Below are 16,460 nucleotides of genomic sequence, written 5' to 3' on the forward strand. Positions count from 1 at the left end.
ACTGTCAACTCCGAGTAGAGATCTCGCGTGTGGATCTCAACCTCGACGTATTGTTAGTATGAGCCGTACTACTTAGTCTTAATGACAGACTATCACCGAAATCGCTCAAGGAGACCGCCTTATTAAATGGACAAATTATTAAAAGAACGAGATTTTGTCACGAACGCAAGACGGTATGGTATCATTATCCTCCCTATTCTCAATAATAAAAAATATAATCTGATCAAATAGGAAAAAGGGAAAAAAAAAAAAGGATCACAGACAGAACGCTTAAAGAAGACCAAGTACAGCTTCCAAATCTTTTTAGTGAAAAGTCATACATCTCATCGCATTACATCCGAGGCGCGTCAGATAAGAGATCGGAACGAGAACCGGGACCAGGTAGGAGGTCTCCCGACCCTTCTGTTTCGGTGATCTCTGAGTGTCTGAGACCGTATAAATGGAAGATCATTACAATGTTGATAAGGACTGATGGGGTACTGGGTATATTTAACGCGAATCAGAGGCTTGACTCATAGGAAAGGTGCCTCTAGGAAGGTTCAGTGTTTAGTAACCGCCCTGCATGCTGGTGCGCTGAGCACCGCGGTAGGTTCTGCTGTCAATGCCGCCCGCTTCTCCAGTAGAGAAGGCTCCTGGTGTGCTGAGGTTGATGCTGGAGCGTGCTCCGGCCTTCATGTTTCCGAGACCGTCTTTGGTGATGCCAATGCCACCATATGTGCTGCTCCGTGGTCGTCGTGTGCTAGGGTAGACGATCTCGACATCATCGCTGCGCGGGATTGGTGGTAGGGCATGGGAAGGGTTGAAGCGTGGTGCGCGAGGCGACTGGTGATAGCTGTGAAGATTGGGATTATATCGTCTTGGGTCCTGTTGATAGTGATATCGGTGGCTTTGCGTGTGGTGAGGCACCTGAGAGCGTTCAAACTGGTAGTTTTTGCTAATACGTCTTGTGTTCTGGCGGCGAGGTCTCTCTGATTCTGCTGGTTGAGGACGGGGCTGGCTGGAATGGATCGGAGGAGGAGGGACATAGTTCGGATGATGTGGGTGATGAATCGAACGGGGAATAGGAGCAATGTAGGAGGAGCGAGACTTTCGGACTGTCAACGGTTGCGGAGGCAGGACTGGTGGCGGATTTCCAGGGCTAGCAGTCATGGCTCGAGGCCTCGGAGGAGCAGGTGTTGCTTCAGAAGATTTCATGTCGTGATTCGTGCTTTTTGGAACGGCCTGCGAGCTGTTTGAAGGAGCTGCGACTGGGAGTGGCTCAGTGACGACCACTTTTGAAGTGTCGCTCTCACTAAACAAGGCCATCAAAGCCTGTTTGGCGAGGTCAGGAGAGGAGATAGCCTTAATCAGCGGATCCTCAGAGAGGGGCGTTGAGTTCGTTTGCCAGACATTGGGCAGGAATTTATTCTGCGAGGAAACTGACGATTCTTGTCGCACGTGCTGCTGCTTGTATCTTGGGGGAATTGCAGGGATCTCAGGAACGCCGGAGAGCTCTGCAATTGACGGGACCGTAACCACGGAGTCGTTTGGATGGGCAGTCATGATAGTCCCAGTTCGAGACACCGCTGGGGCACGATTTTCTGTACTCCCTGCCCCCTCGTTTGTGGGTTGGTTGACGGGGGAGCCGTTCTGAGAGCTCTGGCTGGGGGAGGTAGACGATGCACGAACGATTTCTGGTCGAATAGAGCCCGGGTCGGTATTCAGTCTCAACTGCGGCTTTGGCCGGACTGGAGCCGGGTAGCGCACACTTGGAGGTCGAACAGGTTTTTCAGAGACACACTGCTTCCCGTTGGACCAATACAGCTCTCTATTACCCGGAGCTCCATCTGGATGACGACAGAGGAAAAGGATTTCGCTCTTAAGGGTATCACTTTCCCAGCTGGATTCGGAGAAGATGCTTCCGTCTCGTGACGGTCTCTGGGGCGTATACAACCCCAAAAGAGATGCATCATAGCGGCGCAAAGAAAGCTCAATTGAGCACAAAAGAGCCAGTGCTGTGATCCTGTAAAGATGCGTGAGTAAGCGGTTCCATAAACTTGCGAGTAGTGCAGTAAGACATACAGAGCTAGAATAGCAACGATAACAGCCACGCGGTGGAGCACACAGCTAGTCCCGCTTCTCCAAAAGCTCCGAGTCAATTGACTAGCATCGCATGTTGGCTGTTTGGAAATGACGACCAAGCCCGTCACGGTAGTCGCCAGCCATATAACAACCATAAGCCGCGGTAGATGTGAACAGATTATATGGATTGGTGTCCTTGGGATAGCTGTTCCAGAAGATTTCTTATAATTCCACGCTATAAGCGTATGGAGAACAACAAATGGAACGGAGAAGAAAGACTGATCAGTCAGAATCATTAGCTTTCGCAATTTAGGAGTCTTATTTCGAAACCTTACCGCGATGAGCCCCAGTATCAAACTGGGTGTCATTGTTGAGTCAACATGCCTTGTGGCATAGAGCGTAATGACCAAGGCACACTCTACTAATGATAATAGGAGAATGAGGTATAAAGAAATGAATATGATCATGCGCGTCCAGGCTCTTCGACCCTTGGCCGGTGTTGACGTCCGGGCCGCCATTAGCTTGAATTTCCAGTGATTCCTGTTTTGCGTTCCAGCTGCTCGACAGGCTGTCTTAAACCACAAGGCATCAAGACAAAAATGAACAAATATATGGGAGCTTCGTCAAACGCACACGGCGGGCTTGATCACTAGTATATCCGTCAATAAGGATGAATAAGAATTGCAATGATCATATCTGAGTAACCGTACTACAGGGTGAAAGGTAAAGGTGCTGTTCTCCTGAAGGGGGGCCGTGAGGCTAAAAAGCAACATGTAATTGATGCCAACACGCGTAAACGCGCATCTTGACAGACATGGATAGGGAGGCTGGAATGCCCACCCCTGTGTGGCGGGAACGAAGGGAAATACAAGAGGCCAATTGAAGCATGGCCGGGGGCAATTGTTGACAGCTTCAAGACCGATCATCCTGAGGAATGTTGTGATCAGAACGGAATGCTCTCCATGTGCAGGGGAGGCAGGGTGTCCCGTCACTTAGACGCGACAGCACCAGGAAGGGATAAGGTAGGCCCGCCACAACGTGGACCTGGACTATGATGAACCCAGAGCCGGAGATTTCTCGTTCCAATTACGCTCTTTCCTCTTGAATTCCTGTAAAATAAGCTGTGGTGCCTGCGCGAGACAGCACCGCGGGGCGTCGTAGATCGCCATCACGCGAATTTCGTACTGAGTCCTGAGACAGTCCCAAGGAAATCCAGTTCTGGAAAGGCCTCAATAATGCGTCATGAACTGTGATATTTTTTTCTTGATACCGGCTATAGCAGCCTATAATATGGCGTGTTCTTCACATGGTGACGAGAAGTCTCGGCTTTGTCTCTAAATTTCCATCAAGGGATGAAGTCAGTTTGTATACACGTGACGAAGCAGAAGGTCAGTATCCTAAAGAGGAAATTATGGCCTGAGGCTGCTATATTTGTCTTATGTCATCAGTAAAAACGAGTCTAGATCATCTGCAACCACGTTCGTTCTTCATCCTATCTATCCCTTCTGTCTCACTCTGACGTCCGAAGTAATAAGACAGGAATGCAATAATAGGACTTATTCGGATACTGTCTACACTGCAGTATGATAGAATCTGCATTCACTTTCTAGAACTGTCTTGCGTGAAATTGCACCCTCATGCCTCATCTGACGGACATGGCAGATAACTAGCGCCTTACTTATAGATACCTATAAGAGCTCGTCACCAAGGGATTGAAGAAGGGATAGATGCTTTACTGCCCATTACTCGGTGATTGATTCTGTATTCGAGTATTTGATATATTGGATTGCACCGCGAGAACAGCGGGGCTCGCACGAAAGCATCGGTACTGGAAACAGCAGTTTAGGTTCGGCAGTCAAATATCGCGTTCAATGCCGTCAATTCTTTATGTAGAGTGCACACATGGCCTCTTTTCGGCTCGAGCTTCAGGGTGGAACACTGACCAGTCAGAGCATCCTAAGTAGTAATAATCTTACTGGCATCTGAACTAGTTATACTACACCGCTCCTAGTTATCGATCCGTACCGGGAGCATAGAGCAGACCATGGTCGTGACTGTCCAGTCCACCGCACAGATGCTCAGGCGGGGCATGCTCGATCAAGAATCTCCGCGGCTCAGCGTTCAAGTCAGATCAGCCTTGGCTTAACTTAGCGACTGGCGCCTAAAATAGAGTCTATTCGGCGGCTCTGCGATGCATTGATTAATATCGGAGGTTCCCCTGAGGTTTTCTCCGACCTTGCTCACCTGCTAACTGCAGCCTCTCGGAGCAAATTTTTGCACCGGGCGGCCTGTCCCGCCAGGCAGTAGAGCCTTACCTCGAAGCGAGGAGAATGCCAAGAAACAGTCGACGGAGGTGTTCGGTTTCCGCTACACCCGGACTGTTGCAACCGTATTCCAGACTCTAGATTGTTGAAAGCCAGACTGATATGACGGCTATTCAGTCATTCATATTCATTACCATACTGTACATTTATGGAGCAGTAACCAGCCTGTATGGTAATTTTTTTTTTCGGCTTTATAATGACCGCAAGGGCTAAACAGCGTGAAGGCCGTTGTTATCCTTCCTTGGGCGTTATTGTTGTAACCAGGTTTTGGCCCCAGATCAAGTTGGTCGATTGACTGTGCACCAGATAGTGAAGCTAGACCGAACATGTGCTGGCTTGGTCGATAAAGTCTCTATGAAGCTTCCAGCCCCGAACTTTGCTGTCCTCTTCGCGAGTAGTAACAGTAATGAAGGCGCTCCGCTACTGCGGTCTCCCTCCGTGGCGCTTAATTTCTTAGCAGCAGAATTGGTCTTCGAAACGATTCCCATCTTTGGTGAAGATAGTCATTGAAAAGCCACAGCTTTTAGAGAGAGAATGCAAGTACGCCGTTATTCCTACTGTACGTCAGATAGATAACTATGCAGGGTCACCGGGATAGTCCCTCCAGCGTTATGAAAGGAAGCGCAAACCGGAACAAACAATACTGGTGATAGTGGCCGACGGGAGCTTTCTCATTATCGAATAAGCAGCCTAGATAGCCTTAGCGAGATGGCAGGTTGCTGGCCTGGACTTGTTGAGTAGGATCAATATCTCTGTTTAGTCTAGGGCCGACGTGAAGTTGGATTGACTCGCTCACTTGACGTTCTGATTGGGGTGCCTGGCTGAGGCTGAAGTCCAAGCCCTAGCCATGACCCCGCGCTATTCCCGATCGGGTCGATATCCGGCAACTCCGCGTGATCACAGCGCGCCGGCCCAAAGCTTGCTAGTTCGATAGGCTGGATAAACTCTGGTTCCTCTAAGAGCCTCAACCTCCACCGTCTACAACCATCCCACGGTACGCCACCGCTGCAGCCAGCCCTCATCATCTGGAATAATGGTTTGATGTGACCTTGGACGATGCGTCTGTTCTTCGACTCGAGACTGTCTATCTATCTTCCGTCAGCGGACGTTGGCGTTGAGAGGTAGCAGTTCATTCCTCATCTGATTATCCCACAATAATCTTTGATCTCAAGGAGAAACTTTCTGATACATATGACCTGAGGTCTCTGCATGCCAGGGTGGCGAGATCGATGGATAGTCTACCGGCCATTCCTGAAGCGCGCTTTGTTTAATTTTCCTGCCAGCACGATGCAAAGCCCCGTTTGGTCGAGACACTGGCTTTTTTGGGAGCGCCGCTATGCTGCTCTGCCATACCTGGAATCGACAAATTCGTCCTCTTGCTATATCGGGGAACCAACCAGCAGACGCCAGATGATGTTGTGGATAGCGCTTCCAATGCATACGGCCGCCACCAGTCTCGCTCCAACTCTAATCGGAAACATCCGATGGAAAGACTGGAGCGACGTGCAAATCAAAACGACGAGATTAAGCCATGCATCATGACCTAGTCAACTCCGGATTCTGAACACCACTCCCGAGGCTACAGGCTTATTTTTTCGAATGGATTCTGGATAGTGATACCCCTTTCCCGTGCCAGGCACCAGCGGCAACGGCGTTCTTAGCTTATTATAATAATACTTCTACTGCCCATTATCTCTCCCATCTTTATACTTCCGTATCACCACACTCGTTGGGCATTCTGTCGTTTTAGTTCCACTGACAGTGGACTGCCAAAGCAGGCATTTGTCTGCGTCCTTTCTTTGACTGAAACGGGTTTACATTCCTTCTTCTGGCTCCGCCAGAGTATCCATTCTCTCAGCAGTCCAATTTGTGTATTTTGTGCCGTCCATTGTCATTCTCTCCATAATGGTGTACACCAAGCCGCTTGCCGCCGTCGCCGCGGCATCACTCTTTGCCCGTCTTGCAGTTGCTTTTGATGCTCAGTCAGAATCAAACGTTGTCGTTTATTATGTATGCAATGGATACCTCTATAGAGATAGCCGTCAGTGCTGATATCATTTACAGGGCCAAGGCTACAATCAACCACGTTTAAGCCAAATCTGCCAGGAGACGTCGTTGGACATTATCAACATCGGCTTCGTCAATGTCTTCCCTGATGTCGGTCAAGGCGGCTGGCCTGGGTCCAATTTCGGAAACCAGTGCAACGGGCAGACATATACTAATGCTGATGGTGAAGCGACTCAGCTGCTGTCCGGTTGTCAGCAGATTGCGGACGATATTCCCGTCTGTCAACAGGCTGGCAAGAAGGTCTTCATCTCTCTTGGAGGAGCTTATCCCGCAGACGGCCAAATCATCGATAATGATGACTCTGCGCGCGATTTCGCCGACTTCCTCTGGGGCGCTTTCGGTCCAGAGACGGACGCCTGGGTGGCGCAGAATGGGCCCCGTCCATTTGGTGATGCCGTGGTGGATGGTTTTGACTTTGATATCGAGCACAATGGACCCACTGGTATGCTCACACTCGATTGAACGATTGGGACTAGTTCTGACTCTTCTTGAACAGGATATGCCGCTCTGGCTCGGCGCCTACGTGACAACTTTAGCGAGTTCCCATCGAAGCAATTCTATCTCTCTGCTGCGCCGCAGTGCCTATCTCCCGATGCGCAGCTGTCTAATGCGATCCAGTTTGCCTCTTTCGATTTCATCTGGGTTCAATTCTACAACACTGATCCATGCTCTGCCCGTGCCTGGGTGGATGGGGATGTGACTTCCGACTTCACGTTTGACGCATGGATTGCCGCCATCAAGCTCGGGGGCAACCCATCTGCTAAGTTGTTTATTGGTCTCCCTGCCGATCCTACCCAAGCGTACTATGTTAGTCCAGATGAGGTTGAGACTCTGGTGGAGGAATACATGGGCAGATATCCCGAAAACTTCGGAGGAATCATGATCTGGGAGGCGACAGCTTCCGACGAGAACCAAATCGACGGTCGCAGCTACGCAGCCAACATGAAGAGCGTCTTACTCAAATATGCTCCTCCTGTGGCGACTCCGACGCCCCCTGTCTCTTCTTCCGCCATTTCTTCTAGCAAGCCCACGCCTTCTGGCGCATCATCTGGACAGCTTACTTCCTCTGTCATTCCTTCCAGCAAGCCCACTCCTTCTGCGCAGTCTACTTTCTCTTCCATTGTTTCTGGCAAGCCTACTCCTTCTGGACAAGCTACTGCTTCCAGCAAGCCCACTCCCTCTAGCAAGCCTACTCCTTCTGGACAGGCTACTGCCTCTGGCAAGCCCACTCCCTCTGGACAGGCTACGCCCTCCAGCAAGCCTACTCCCTCCAGCAAGCCTACTCCCTCTGGCAAGCCTACTCCCTCTGGTCAGGCTACGCCCTCTAGCAAGCCTACTCCTTCTGGACAGGCTACTGCTTCCGGCAAGCCCACTCCGTCTGGTCAGGCTACGCCCTTTAGCAAGCCTACTCCCTCTGGCAAGCCTACTCCCTCCAGCAAGCCTACTCCCTCCGGCAAGCCTACTCCCTCTGGACAGGCTACGCCCTCTAGTAAGCCTACTCCCTCTGGACAGGCTACTCCCTCCGGCAAGCCTACTCCCTCTGGACAGGCTACTATCTCTAGTAAGCCTAACCCCTCTGGACAGTCTACTTCCTCTGCCATTCTTTCCGGCAAGCCTGCATCGTCCGGCAAGTCCACCCCCTCTGGACAAGCTACTCCTTCTGGAAAGCCTATTTCTTCTGGACAGGCCGTTTCTTCTGGCAAGCCTACTCCTTCTGGAAATCCTGCTTCCTCTGGTATTCCATATGGCAAGCCTACTCCTACTGGCACGCTCGTTTCTGGAAAGGCTACACCGTCTGGAAAGCCGGCTTCGACTGCCAGTATCATTTCGACCTCAAAATCAAGTTCGAGCGCCCCAGTCACTGTCTCTGGTCCTGCATTAAGCGTTGCGACCTCCGCAACACGCAGCAGCAGCGGAAGTGGCTTGTCGTTTTCTGGCTCAAGCTCGGTCGCTGCTCTTCCTTCGTTCTTCAGTGCTACTATGTCCCACATCAGCCCGTCCGCCTCTGTCATCCGTTCCACAACTACCGGTCAGATGGATCCTTCTATAACCCCTAATGCTGGCGTCTCTTCTGCGGCATCTGGATATACTTCTTCCAGCTCTGGACTTGCTACCATTACAACCGTTATCGTTACTTCGTATATCGACATCTGTCCTACCGGCTTCACCACGATTACGACAACTTACACCACGTACTACTGCCCTGGAACGGTTTCCGCAACGACGACTCCTGCTGCTTTGCCTACCGGCTCGTCTAGCCAGACTACAACCCCGCAGCTTCCAGAAGGCTGGTCTACCACTGTTACCGTTTGCACACAGTGTGCTGCTACACCAACCACTGTGACTCTCACGAAGCCTCTTACTGCTACTAGTATCAGTGTTATAACAGCTACTGCAACTGAAGTTGCTTCTGCTAGCACCTCTGGCAACTCTGGCAGTACTGCTGTATCGGGAGAAGGCGCTACCTCTTCCAGTCAACTCCCCGGAAGTATTGCAACTGCTCTTCCGGCTGGCCCCTCTCAGCCTGCTCCCGTTGCAGGCTCCTCTGGCTCCGAAGGCGAGAATATCTCTTCCTCCAGCAGGGTTGTCACTGCCAGTGTTGTGCTGGCCAGTCCATCTGGAGTAGCTATCACACCTGGTCAGAGCGGTGCTGCAAATGAAGAGGTTGCCTCGACGGGGCCCGCCCTGACTACCGTCCCTGTTATCCCCGTGAAGGGCAGCAACATCCCTGTGCCAACTGGAACTGGCTCCCACCAGACTACTTTCTCTTTCAAGCCGTCCGTTCCTGTCTCTCGTGTCCCCGTTAGCCCCAGCAGCACCCAGGGCAGCGTCGCTCCCGTTTTCACCGGTGCTGCTGGTCGGGCGTCTGCGACAAGCTGGCTTGTTGCCATTCTTGCTGTAGCGGCCTCTGCGCTTTCTCTGATGTGAACAAATGTCACAGAAGTAGAGAGCGGCTTCAATCAGTAATGGCAAAATATTTATGACGTCTTACTCTTCTAGCTAACAAATATGCCTTATCCAACTGGACACGCTTTCCGTGTCTTCTATATATCTTGGATATGATGTATATATTGACCACAACTACTATATTTTTGTGTATGAATACTTCGGTTCCTAATTACTCATTATCTCTCACAATGTTGCTTTGTAGCGGCCTCAGATTAGTCTTCTTGTCAGTAATGGATTCTTGCAATCCCGCGAAGCGATTCTGTTCGTTCAAAATTGGCAGCTCCAATTTCATGGAATATTGGGTTCCCGGCACTGTACAGTTCGTAGACACGGAAACGATAATATCCAGATGCTAGACTCTACGATGCATAGGAATTCCGATAGTAGTACCGGGTTCTAAACTTCACGAGGTTATTTTTTTCCTTGGGTGATTGATACTTAGTGTGATAAGGCCAGATGACGCTAAGAAAAGCAAGGTTGTGAGCACTGAGGGCCGCTGTGCAACCCACACTTTCCCCACGGTGGATTGCACGAGTATATTACCTACCGGACGGCAAGAGAGTCCGATCACTCGAGTGATCTCTTTAGTATCTAGAGTCAGTATCCGATCTCTGGAGATGCTGCTATCCCAGGACATAGTGAGCGAATGAGAGCCTATACTCTTCCGGAACAAGAATCCTCCCTTCGCAGAGTACATCAGTTACTGCGCATTCCCCGCCAATATATCGCGCTATCTAAGTCTTGCTAGTAAACGTACAGATATATGGTAGAGTCGAGTAACTACACGCTACACGCGGAAGGATTCAGACGAACCACCGTCGTAGACTTGCCAGCAAGGAGCCCGGATCTGCAGCGGCTTGACTCGACTTGGAAGAAGCACGGGGACACTGTCAATCATGTTTCCCCGCTTGATTCAGCGGCCACAAGCGAATAACAACGCCATCTCACAATTCCTGCGTGCTTTATCCAGCCATAGAGACATATGTTGAGCCAAAGGATGTCTCGTAGCTACTGCCTGGAACAGTCTGTGGGGAATAATGGGTGTTGTTTGCGTTCTTGACGCTTCTCAATCTGCGCCATATATGTACCAACCATTGTCTCTGAAGCGATTCTTTTGGGCTGCTCACCGTGGTCGTCTAGTTTCGAGATCTCACAACCTTCAAAGTGGAACAGATACGATGGGAGTAATGTAGCCGCGCGACCGTCACTACTGGCTAAACTAGTCCATGCAGTAGCCACGCTATGACGAGCAGATTTCCTTGTTTCATGCTTGCCTTGTTTTTCTCGAAGAAGTGTGGAATCCTCAGGCTGTCGAGATCAAGGTGACCGAAAACCAGACAACCGAAGGGAGGCATATGGAGTAGGGATCAGAACAGTGAAGCGTAGGACGGAGACTAGCACAGCCAGGTCGATCAGCGAGCCGTGTAGCCCAAAGGAGACCGAATTGCTGAGGGGGAGCGACGGTTGTTGCGGGTGAGCCGAATGTCGTGTGGGCGGGATGGAGGAGAGGCTGGAAGCTGATCAGGAGCCCGATGGAACCAACTCGATTATTATCTCTACTTCGTGTCTCTAACCGACCATCTTACTCCTATCATCTCAGAAAAGCAGCGTGCCATCCTCCTTGCTGGTCTCTCGACGTTTCGAGTCGGGCGTTGTTCCAGACAGCTTGGCAGTGCTGTATTCTATACCTCAGGTTCAACGCCCGGTTTCGTCCCGCGACGACGTATTTCCCACGTCCGGAGAGCTGTGATCTCATCTCGTTTCACTTCCACTCCATCGCTCAATTATCGCGACTCTAGACATCAGCGCAACACCGTGGACTTGCAGCTGCATCGCTGAAACATTGCTCATTTGCGATCTCCGTCCTTACCGACTACGCAGGCAGCCGTTTAGCATCTCCTCCAGCTGCAGAGGCCCTCCTACTTAGTTCCCGGCCCCGCCCTTCCTCATATCGAGTGTACCCCCGCGTCCCATACCCAACGGCAGGCCGGTTGATAAAGGGAGATTGGCTCGTGGGAAAGGCAGATAACCGGCTTGATCAGTTGGCAGCAGAATAACTTACCCCCCAACCCCAGTCGGAAGTTATTTCTCGGCCGTGAAGCGCGGCGATGGACTTCGATCTGGTCCCCGGTGGTTCGGGAAGGAACTATACGGGAATTCTTACCAAGACTATTGTCTATACTGGATCACTCCTAGTGTTTCTTGCTGGTATGTTATGCACTTGCTTCGTACCGTGCCCGTACCGTGCCTGTTTCCCTTATGTTCCGTATGAACCATGAAAGCTAATATCGAATTGGTTGAACAGCTTTTGGCTTAACTATCGCATCAATCATCATCCCAAAATGGGTCAGTTATCATAGCGACAAGGTACGCGAACAATCTATATGAGATGTGGGTGTTGAGTGGTATCTGACTCTAGCAGCCTAACTTCCACTACTCCTACGGACTCCATCGCCGTTGCTCTTCCCTGACCGACACGTGCGAGCCATTCCCACAATATGAGGATTGCCATGCGGATGACAGATATTTCTGCTCGATGTGGCGCTCCGTCGGTTTCTTTATGTCCTTCGCGGTTGTCCTGGAGGGCATGACGATCGTCGCATACCTCATCATCCTCGCGGGTGGAAAGCAATTGCGCGAGTCTGGCTGGAGCGTCTTGAGTTTACTGATAATGTTGTCGGCCGCAGTTCAGGCTGCTAGCATGGCCTTGGTGGTAAGTGGATAAGCATCTCCGGTGACATATGCGAGACCAGCTGACACACGCACAGGCTTATCTATACGACAATGATGAACGATTCTTCGTGGGCTGGAAGCTGGATGAGTCGTGGATCATGTGCACAGTCAGTTGGTGCATTTCGCTATTCTGCGCTGCTGTTGTGATTGCTGCGGCGCGCGTGCTCCCCTCCGAAGGTGGCTACGAGCTCATTCCCGACCCCTCGTGATCGAGCAGGCAGGAAGAGTGTCGAAACTAGCAGGAAAGCGCAATTCTGTGCTGATATCAACCTATTAATTCACGTTTGAAAAGCTGCGATCCCAGCGGCGCTGGTGTATTTGCGCTGTCTCCGAGTCGAGTTCCAAGGAACGCCTAATTTATATTATTACGATAACCCACGAGTGATACGAGCTCTCTAATGCTTTGTTTTCCTTGTTCGTCTCTCCCCTGCTTACTGGAGGAGGGCTTATGGCGGCTTTTGTTCAATCTCCTATTCAATTATGGCGTTGATCTGGTACGCACATGTCTATATGCAAATCTGACATCTGGGGCACATGCAATAACAGTTGTATGTTGGCCAGCTACATTGATAATGGATTCATTTGCCCTTGACATTGTTCAAGACGAGCGGTGACGAGCGGTAACATAACTAAATAATCTTGATCACCCGGACAAATATATCGATTAGATCAAGAAGCATTCTTTGAATGTTCTTTCAGATCACGTGGGGCGATGGCGTAGTTGGGAGCGCGTCAGACTGAAGTCAAACTTCGGCCATAGCAAATCTGAAGGTCGCCGGTTCGATCCCGGCTCACCCCACTTGGAATTTTCTTTTTGGTTTGGAAATTATTTTTTTTATCGTCGTTGCTCTCTTAGTATGGTTGGTTTCTCTACGTTTTAAGAATATATAGAGCTTACTCTATAAAGTTTTAGTAGAGTTGCACTATTATATAAAGTAACTAATAATTAATATAACTTTATCCTGAAGTTATTAAAGAGTTATATAATTACTAGTATATATATTCCGGTACACGAAACAGTCTACTGGAAGAAAGGAGTTATTCTTAGTCTCCCAGTATCTCTATTCATCTAACGACCTTGTAAGACGCGCGTTATATCAATAACAATATATAGAAAAGCAGGTTAGAGTGGATCTACCTATGAATACAAGAACGGGAGTACTCGTCTTCGAATTGACACGGAATGGCCACCTCAAACCATCGTCCCAACAATGTTTCAGTCTGCTTTGTTCTTTGCCAGCCCTTCCATACCATCCAGGTCTGCTGTAGACGCTCGCAAGCCAGTCAACGCTTCCGTCATATTCTTTCCATTCCGGCCTAATTCGTTGAGCAGCCAGACGAGATGATGGGACTTTTCAATCGGCCCTTCTTTCACTTTGACAAACATTGAAAGTGGCCTGGGTGCCATCACCGACCTCTCCTCCACTAAACAGAGGCTCTCGTCTGATAGTATTGGACGAGCCGAAGCCTGAGTGTCCTTCTCCCAGTTTTGGTCTTGGACGTCAGCGATTCTGTAATAGATGGCCATCTTGAGACCCAGGGGCATCTCCTCTTCATAAAATAACCCGTTGTTAGTCGTGCTCATTGTAGCTCTAGCGGTACCAGCTGATGACTTGATTTCAAACTCGGTAGTATTGTGGCTGGTGTGCTTTTCCTCGACCACTTCGGAGGACTCTGACCGCGACCAGAAGGTACTTGCGAGTAAGGTGTGATTATGTAAAAGTTCGAGAACGTCTGTCGCGTTCAGTTCCTCTGGGATGGGATAATATTCCGTCTTTGCAGATTTAGTAGAGTAGAGGACTTTTTTTCTATATGTTAGCCGGAGTAGGAAATGACTACTTAGGCGGGGAGGGAGGGCTTACAGGAAGACATATTGACAGTGTAGTATGAGTACCTCAATGTCGGCTCAGTTTATGTCAAAGCGGGGTCTGGCATTAGTTGTTTAATACTGAGCATTGATGTTATATCGTCATAGAGTTTTAGACCGTCAGCTCGGACAGACTACTACTATTTACATAAATACCTAGTTGCTTTACTTACCCGTAGATCTCCTATTTGCGACGCCTAACCAAAAACAACTAACGTTATTCATTAAAGCACGTTAAAAGTATGTTTATTTAGATAATTATACCGATATATTCTTTGAAATATATTTATAGTTAAGCAATACTGTGGGTTATGGTAAAATTCATAAGAAAGTTAATGGGGTAACCGAGCTGATAAGCTCTCTGAGCTGACGGTCTAAAACTCTAGTTCACACTAAGTACGCATCGCTCGGACAATTCAAGTCTTTCTTATCCAATGAGACTATAGATCACAGTATGCTCCACTTAGGGCATATCTCACATAAGACATAATAATATAGAGTGCAAGCAGGATTATTGAAGGCAAAAGGATAGTATACTAAGTAAGTTATTCAACCGGATTATGTATAGCTTTAAATTAACCTTTCTTAGCATATAAACTAGTATTAGTGCTATCCGAATACTTAAGGCATCCTACTGCTCGTGAGATAACAATAATATTCGGAATTAAGGCGGCAAGTATGGATCCCAACCTAACGGTAAAGTTATTTCAGTAAAGTTATTTCAGCAAGAGCATGCCGAAAGTCTAATTGCTTATTAGGGCCATATGCAAATAAGCCGCAGATTTCTGTAACCCCTCCCGATTGGGAATATCTTACCTCAGCCGTATAGAGATATAAGTTATCACACCCTTTTATTAGTAGGGATAGCAATTATACTCTAGAGGGATACATCCCTGTACTTCAACTAGACGCGGACCTCCAACATGCGGAGATTCGAAAAGAGCAAGTCTACCGAGTAAGAAATGCCTCAATTATCTCTGTTATACCTATGCATCTTCCCAGTCATTTTATACTGTAGTATGAGATAGTCTCACTGGAAGATCAAGGGTTCATGAGGGCATTTCAACATTGTGGTTCGGATGTGGATAATACCTTTAGTCACTAATGCTTTTTCGAATTGTGTTCGGACTTTGGACCAGGCATGAACAAACGCCTTGGAATACATGGAAACAAGCGCCTTAGTATGGGCCTAAGCAACAGCCAAGCTTGCAAGCTCTGTGCATATCATGTAGGCCCCGTGTATTTCAAGTCTTCGCTTTTATCCAAGGAACGTGGGAGAGTAGCTCGTAAAGGTTTCCTAACCATAAGTCCACGACTCAATGTTGTTCTATGAATTGGCCCCATGGTGCTCCGGGTTACATCGCCAACTTAAGCTGACAAGACTTCTTCCACTTATGCAGTCGTAAAGCGTTGGAAGCCCTGATAGGAGCTCCGTAGTCTCTTCTAAAGACCGTAGGGGGTAGGCCTGACCAGACTGTGAGACGATTCAGGACTTTATCTATTCCCATTGGTAGGAAGCATGGTGGATGCAAGCTGTTTTCCAAGGCAGAAGACCTCATTTCACCCAACAGCGCAATTTGTTCATACCTAAATCCAGATAGTCAACTACCAGAAGCACAGAGGGCCTGATCTCGGCTGGGATGCCTGCCCATTGAGGAAAAGTAACGACTGTCAGCAGCGTGATGAAGCTGCTGGAAGCAGACTCGACGTTGGCTATAAAGATTGCTCGAATGTCCCTTCGAAGTGTTCCTTTCTCTCGCTCATTCAACTAGAATCGTCCGGTTATTGCATTTCCTTCTAAAGAGCTTGTACCATCAGTATATACCCATCCAGTGATGTTCAACATGGCCGAGAAATCCGATATAGTTCAGGAAGAGAACTACAATGCCACACGGTATTCCGTTGATCACAGACAGCAATCGCTACCTCAAACGGTCTATCAGAATGTTGCTGGTCGTCATGATTCTTTTCGATGCAATGACTATCGCCTTCGTGCACCTTACTATTCAACTGGGCCGTGAGCGCAACCTGATTCTGCACCTCGAGACCCAAATCCATCTCGTGTAAAAAAAGGTATACAGTAAGCATGTCAGACGATAATACGACCCTGTGCATATTATCATGCCATTCGAGAGTTATTACCCCCATTCTGCCCCAAAATAAGTGAGAGATCAAAGATAGACAAGTTCGATATCTTCGATCATGTACAAAGTAGAGCTAGACTACTTCAATTCGGAAAATGAGGGGCTGGTAGTAAGTATGGCGCCTGCTGTTGCTAGCACATCCAACAATGCGGCAGATGACAGACGCAAGGCCGAGCACCGCAAGATCCTGAACGGTATGAGGGCTCCTAATCCGTTCGCTGGGCTGACTCTAAGGATCAGCAGGTTCTTTGGCGCTATACGTGCTCTCGGCTTCGCCCCGAGGGCATGCTATCTCGCCAGTGGCCCATGAGGAAG

At 49.1% G+C, this 16,460-nt stretch overlaps 4 protein-coding genes and 1 non-coding gene across 5 annotated transcripts; 3 read left to right on the forward strand and 2 right to left on the reverse strand.

Moving 5' to 3' along the window:
• Window positions 1-546: 546 nt before the first annotated feature.
• C8Q69DRAFT_506404 (hypothetical protein) lies at window positions 547-2,429 on the reverse strand (the record flags this gene model as incomplete). The annotated part of the gene is made up of 3 exons (XM_028632800.1): window positions 547-2,002; window positions 2,062-2,339; window positions 2,397-2,429. 3 exons carry the CDS (start codon window positions 2,427-2,429, stop codon window positions 547-549), a joined length of 1,767 nt encoding a protein of 588 aa, XP_028485845.1.
• Window positions 2,430-6,449: 4,020 nt separating this feature from the next.
• On the forward strand, window positions 6,450-7,412 carry C8Q69DRAFT_388316 (glycoside hydrolase superfamily; the record flags this gene model as incomplete). The annotated part of the gene is made up of 2 exons (XM_028627632.1): window positions 6,450-6,894; window positions 6,949-7,412. Coding segments are annotated over 2 exons (909 nt in total), but the record flags the coding sequence as incomplete, so codon positions are not given.
• A 4,097-nt stretch (window positions 7,413-11,509) lies between these two features.
• On the forward strand, window positions 11,510-12,343 carry C8Q69DRAFT_443940 (hypothetical protein; the record flags this gene model as incomplete). Its single annotated transcript, XM_028628962.1, has 4 exons — window positions 11,510-11,609; window positions 11,707-11,768; window positions 11,824-12,114; window positions 12,170-12,343. The coding sequence occupies 4 exons, from the start codon at window positions 11,510-11,512 to the stop codon at window positions 12,341-12,343; spliced, it is 627 nt and encodes a 208-aa protein (XP_028485847.1).
• Window positions 12,344-12,840: 497 nt separating this feature from the next.
• C8Q69DRAFT_t64 lies at window positions 12,841-12,933 on the forward strand. The gene has a single exon. It is a non-coding gene; the product is annotated as a tRNA-Phe (tRNA).
• Window positions 12,934-13,186: 253 nt separating this feature from the next.
• Window positions 13,187-14,292, reverse strand: C8Q69DRAFT_527250 (hypothetical protein). Its single transcript, XM_028633646.1, has 2 exons — window positions 13,997-14,292; window positions 13,187-13,934 (listed from the first exon to the last, which is right to left on the reverse strand). The coding sequence occupies exons 1-2, from the start codon at window positions 14,004-14,006 to the stop codon at window positions 13,351-13,353; spliced, it is 594 nt and encodes a 197-aa protein (XP_028485848.1). The 5' UTR covers window positions 14,007-14,292; the 3' UTR covers window positions 13,187-13,350.
• Window positions 14,293-16,460: the final 2,168 nt, after the last annotated feature.

The sequence above is a fragment of the Paecilomyces variotii genome (assembly GCF_004022145.1).
Source record: "Paecilomyces variotii strain CBS 101075 chromosome Unknown C8Q69scaffold_4, whole genome shotgun sequence".
Taxonomy (NCBI): domain Eukaryota; kingdom Fungi; phylum Ascomycota; class Eurotiomycetes; order Eurotiales; family Thermoascaceae; genus Paecilomyces; species Paecilomyces variotii.